The 4,950-nt window shown below is 39.6% G+C and overlaps 1 protein-coding gene across 1 annotated transcript in view; it reads right to left on the bottom strand.

Moving 5' to 3' along the window:
- Positions 1-3,981, bottom strand: part of thop1 (thimet oligopeptidase 1) — a 155,468-nt gene extending 151,487 nt beyond the window's left edge. Inside the window, exons 1-2 of the mRNA XM_080732412.1 lie at positions 3,859-3,981; positions 398-604 (exon numbers count right to left, since the gene is read on the bottom strand). Of these exons, the coding sequence (XP_080588538.1) occupies positions 398-604; positions 3,859-3,871 (220 nt within the window). The 5' untranslated portion in view covers positions 3,872-3,981. The remainder of the gene's footprint in view (positions 1-397; positions 605-3,858) is intronic.
- Between the last annotated feature and the right edge of the window lie 969 nt (positions 3,982-4,950).

Genomic DNA, 4,950 nt, shown 5'->3' on the forward strand with positions numbered 1-4,950 from the left:
GTGTTACGCGTTGAGCTTTTGACTGTGAGCTCACTGTTGGAAAAAACACATTTCTTTTTTTTTTTTTTAAGATTTGTTTTATGCCTTTATTTGATAGGATAGTAGACTGACAGGAAATGGGGAGAGAAATGGGGAATGCCATGTGGCAAAGGTCTTCCAGAACGGGAATCGAACCAGCGACGCCAGCAGGCATCATACCCTAGTATGTGGTATGCGCCTTGACCACTAGGCCAGCGGGCGCCCCGCAAAAAACACATTTCTTACAGAAAGCATGTTTATTCTTCTTCTTCTCCTCGTTGTACTATGGTATTATTATCAGGTATTATGATTTTACAAGGAGGAAGATTCATTCTTCCCAAACAGTGTAGAAAGTGTTAACATGGGTAGTGTCACTCACCAGTGTACTCCACCTCCACATCAGCCAGGGCTTTCAGAGTGTTCTGGTAGGTAACGGACTCCAGATCCAGCGCTCCCACGAGGTCGTACACCTCTTTGGTCTTGGAGATCAGCTGGTCGGACATCTGTGTGATCTGCTCTGGGGTCAGGTCCCAGCGGAGCCGGTTCTCACTGCACACCCTGCCTGGGCCGGGCGACACCACTTCTCCTGGAATATTAACCCATTTAGGCCTAGAAATTATTGACTGCTTTAACCGGTGAAAAATAGCAGATATACAAGCTCACAGCGCGGCACCGAGTGCCGCGCTGCGAGCTTGTAGCAGGCATTGACACTAAGGCTTGCCCACCTGCCCCCGGCAGGTAAATAAAACGTCAGGGCAGGTGAAGTTGGCTTTCAGGTTGCCCGACAGGGCAAGTGATCATTTGAGAGGGGACACAAATGTCTATAAACACAACACGAGATATCTGTCTAAACACCTGAACGTGGCCAGTGCGCTGTGTCTTCTGGTCTGCGGAATTTAAAATAAGAGCACTATTTACCTACAATGTGCTGTTTTTACTGTTGCTACATTTAAAAATAAAAAAATAACAAGTGTGAACCCATAGACATATTCAATCATAGCTAAAGTATTTAGGATTTGGATTTGTATGACATTTTATCGCACAGCCCCAGAAAGTAAATAAGTGTAAAGTAAAGAAATAAGTGTTAAATTGAGTGGTAATTAAAATCGTACCTATCATTTTATAACAGACGATTTACTTTTCGGGCAAGTGGGCATTACCTTCGGGCAAGTAGAACATGACCTGTACTTGCCCGATGGGCAAGTGCCTCTGAGAACTTAGTGTCAACCCCTGTGTAGATCTGCTATTTTTGGAAAAAGTCGTAAAAATGTGTGCAAATCTTTGAATATATGTATTTTCAAAGCGAACGTTTGTAACTCAAATTTTGCTTCTGGGTGGTCCCTGGAACTAGATATTTTGAAATGGGGGTCCATGGCCAAATAAATATCAATTTGGGGGTCCTTCGCGTGAAAAGGTTTGAGAACCACTGACATAGCAGTCTCTCAAGAACAGACTAACTGAGCTCCAGTTAAGTGAAAAGGACCTTTTCTTTGACGATGGCTGGCCAGATTGCTGACATAGAAACATAGGGTTTTTACAAAAATCTTAGAAGGATTCAAAAGACACTTATAGAATCGGGTCAAAATTCTAATTTTCACGTTTTTTTTTTTTTTTTAAATAGCAGATCTACAAGCTCGCAGCGCGGCACTCGGTGCCGCGCTGTGAGCTTCTCATTCACTTACTATACTCTGTACTATAAGGGAAAAGATTACTCCCAAAAAATATGCTTTAAGTAGCATGTGAGGGGTCTAACTAGATGTTTTTAATTATTCTGAATCCATTGCAAGCATTTGTTTTGCACGAAAAACATTCCTTGGGCCAGAAATGGACCTCATACAACTGTGAAAAGTGATGACTCATCACTAAACCATTGTTCTTTGGGGCTGTTTTTGGCCCAATGAATGTTTTTTGTGTAAAACAAATGCTTGCAATGGATTCAGAATAATTAAAAACACCTAGTTAGATCCCTCACATCCCACTTGAAGCATATTTATTGGGAGTAATTTTTTCCCTTATAGTACAGTGTATAGTAAGTGAATGAGACCCAGAATTACGCTAGCTGTCAAAGATTCTCCTTGGGATGTTGAATTTCAATCTTTGTTAGACATGTGACTAGACACCTTTACGAACACATTGGTGAAGAAATCGTTTGGTAACAAATGTATTCCCAGCTTTGACAGATATTCTGCTAAAATTCCCTGACTAATTATATTGTCGTTGTCAGGGTGGAAACCTTGTATATCCAAAACCTTCTCTTTTTGTGTTATTATTTTAAAAACTATTTAAAATAGTGAAAATAGCAGATCTACAAGCACACAAAGCCTCGCAACGCGAGGCATCTGCTATTTTCACTACTTGTGTGACACTTTTGTATGATGACGTAGGGCTTTTATTTTACCAAAAAACACATTTGAAACTTGGAGATACGAGGTTTTTGCCTGACAGTGACGATATTCATAATTTTCACTCCCAGCACCTTATATTTATAGCATTTTTTAGGGATTATGTTGTGAGGAAAACATTGAGATAACAGCCATTCTGGTTTAGAACTGACTGAAAATAACTTTCCAAATCAAATGATCTCGCGTCACCCCTGGACTGCCATCACGGCACCCCAGGGTGCCCCGTCACCCACTTTGAAAACCCCTGAATTAGAATATATTTTGACACCAATACATTAGGCCTATATAGGTTACTTTTACTCAAGTAAAACAACGTTTACTTGTAGTATATTTTATACTGCAGTATCACTACTTTCAGTTAAGTAGAACAGAGTATTTATACTATGTAATATCTACTACTTTTACTACAAGTACAAAACAATGAAAGTATTGTAGTTTAATGTCATTCATTGAAGATGATGCTGCTAGCTGCTCTTAGCCTGTTAGCATCCATCCCAGAGCTCAGCTATTTGACAAATGTGAGTAGTTTTACAAGTATATCTTGACAATAATACTTTATATTATGTTACTTTTACTCAAGTAAAACTAATTTGACTTGTAACTTAGTATGTTTTACACTGCAGTGTCACTATTTTTAAGTAGAACAGAGTATTTCTACTCTGTGATATTTACTACTTTCAGTGACGTAGGCCTACAGTAACTAAGTACATTTACCTAAGTATTGTACTTAAGTACAATTTCGAGTTATTTGTACTTGGGTTAGGGTTAGGGTTAGGGTTAGGCTAACCCTAACCCTAACCCTAACCCTTGAGTATTTCCAATTCACAGCACTTTTACTCCACTACATCTTGGATCCAAATATTGTACTTTTACTCCACTACAATTATTTGAAAACATTAGTAACTATAGTTACTTTGCAGATATAAATGATTATAATATTATAAAACATACATTAACCACTTTAGCCCTATTTTATACCTTGGCTATTTGAAAATAGCAGATCTACAAGCTCACAGTGTGTCACACCTGCGACACGTTGTGAGTGTGTAGATCTGCTATTTTCAAACATGTTGTACTTTAACTACATTTTGATGCCAACACTTTCATACTTTTACTCAAGTACATTTTGAATGACAGACTTGTAACAGAGACAGTATTTATAAAGTGCAGTATTGATACTTTTACTTAGGTAAAACATTTGAGTACTTGTTCCACCACTGACTTGGTGATATTTACTAATGCTTTTACTAAAGTAAAACAAATGAAATAAAAGTAGTCAAGTTTAAAGTCATTCATTGGGGATGATGATGATGATGCTAGCCGCTGTTAGCCTGCTAGCATCCATCCATTCTCTATAGCATGTCAGAGTGAAGCAGGAACAACCCAGACAGAACAGAACAGCTCATTAAACACTGATATGAGACTAATGATCACTCACCAGTCGGTCCCATGGTAATGACTTGATGAAAGGATTAAACAGCAGCTCAGAGCTCTGGTGTATCAGTAAAGGTTCAGACACTCAGCCTGACACTAGTCTCTCTCACCACACACTGCACGCTGCACTACGCACCACGACGTCATGACGTCACCGTCTCATCCTTGGCGTCTTCGTCCTCACCGCCAGTGGCGTCAGTTCAGAAAAAGCTAAGGTATGGCAACATGACTGGTGTCTTGCACACGCGTGAAGTACCTTAGCAACAGGCACGATACATTTATTTTAAGTACATTCCATTATTTTTTTCCCCCCATTTTCTACAGTTTCTTGGGCCTGGAATGGTTGTTCAACTGCAGCTGAACTTGGCATGTAAACGTGCCACAATTAACAATAATGAATTGCTCCTGAACCTGGGAATAAACCATTTTGTCAAGCTGGGGAGAATAAAAGTGTGGAGAATATAATTATAGAATACCTTGTTAAAGTGACCATGTTGTTAAATTTTGCATTTGTAGTTATTTTACTGCAATTTAACAACATAGCCTAATAACCAGAACAGATAGACAAAGAGACATTCATGGATTTATATTTAAAAGTAACTTTTTTTCCCCCCCTGGACCCAGGGTATGGCAGCTGCATAGGCCTACCCCTGCCATACCGAATTGACGCCCCTGCTCACCGCACGCTGCGTTACGCGCCTCGACGTCAAGACGTCAGCACGTCATCCTTGGCGTCTTCGTCCTCACCGCACGCTGCGTTAAAGGAGTAGTTCACCCCCAAAATGACTTTTTTTTTTCTATCGATTACTCATGCCATGGTCATGGAGAGTAGCGTTCAATAATATTTTTAGGTTTTTGTCACATTCCTAAGACAAAAAGTTGATTCGAGTAAATTTACCCCCATTGATTCCAGATGGGGACCCGTTTCGAAACCCGTTCCCTCAAGGACCCCCACAGAACCGATCTACTAGAGTCAAAGTAATATTATAGAACTAAAAAAAAGTTGCTCATCTTTTACTTTAGTTGAAATACTGGAGTACTTTACAATTTACAATTTAGGCATTTATCAGACGCTCTTAATCCAAAGATATTTACA

The sequence above is a fragment of the Nannobrachium achirus genome, assembly GCF_963921795.1.
Source record: "Nannobrachium achirus genome assembly, chromosome: 1".
Lineage (NCBI taxonomy): Eukaryota > Metazoa > Chordata > Actinopteri > Myctophiformes > Myctophidae > Nannobrachium > Nannobrachium achirus.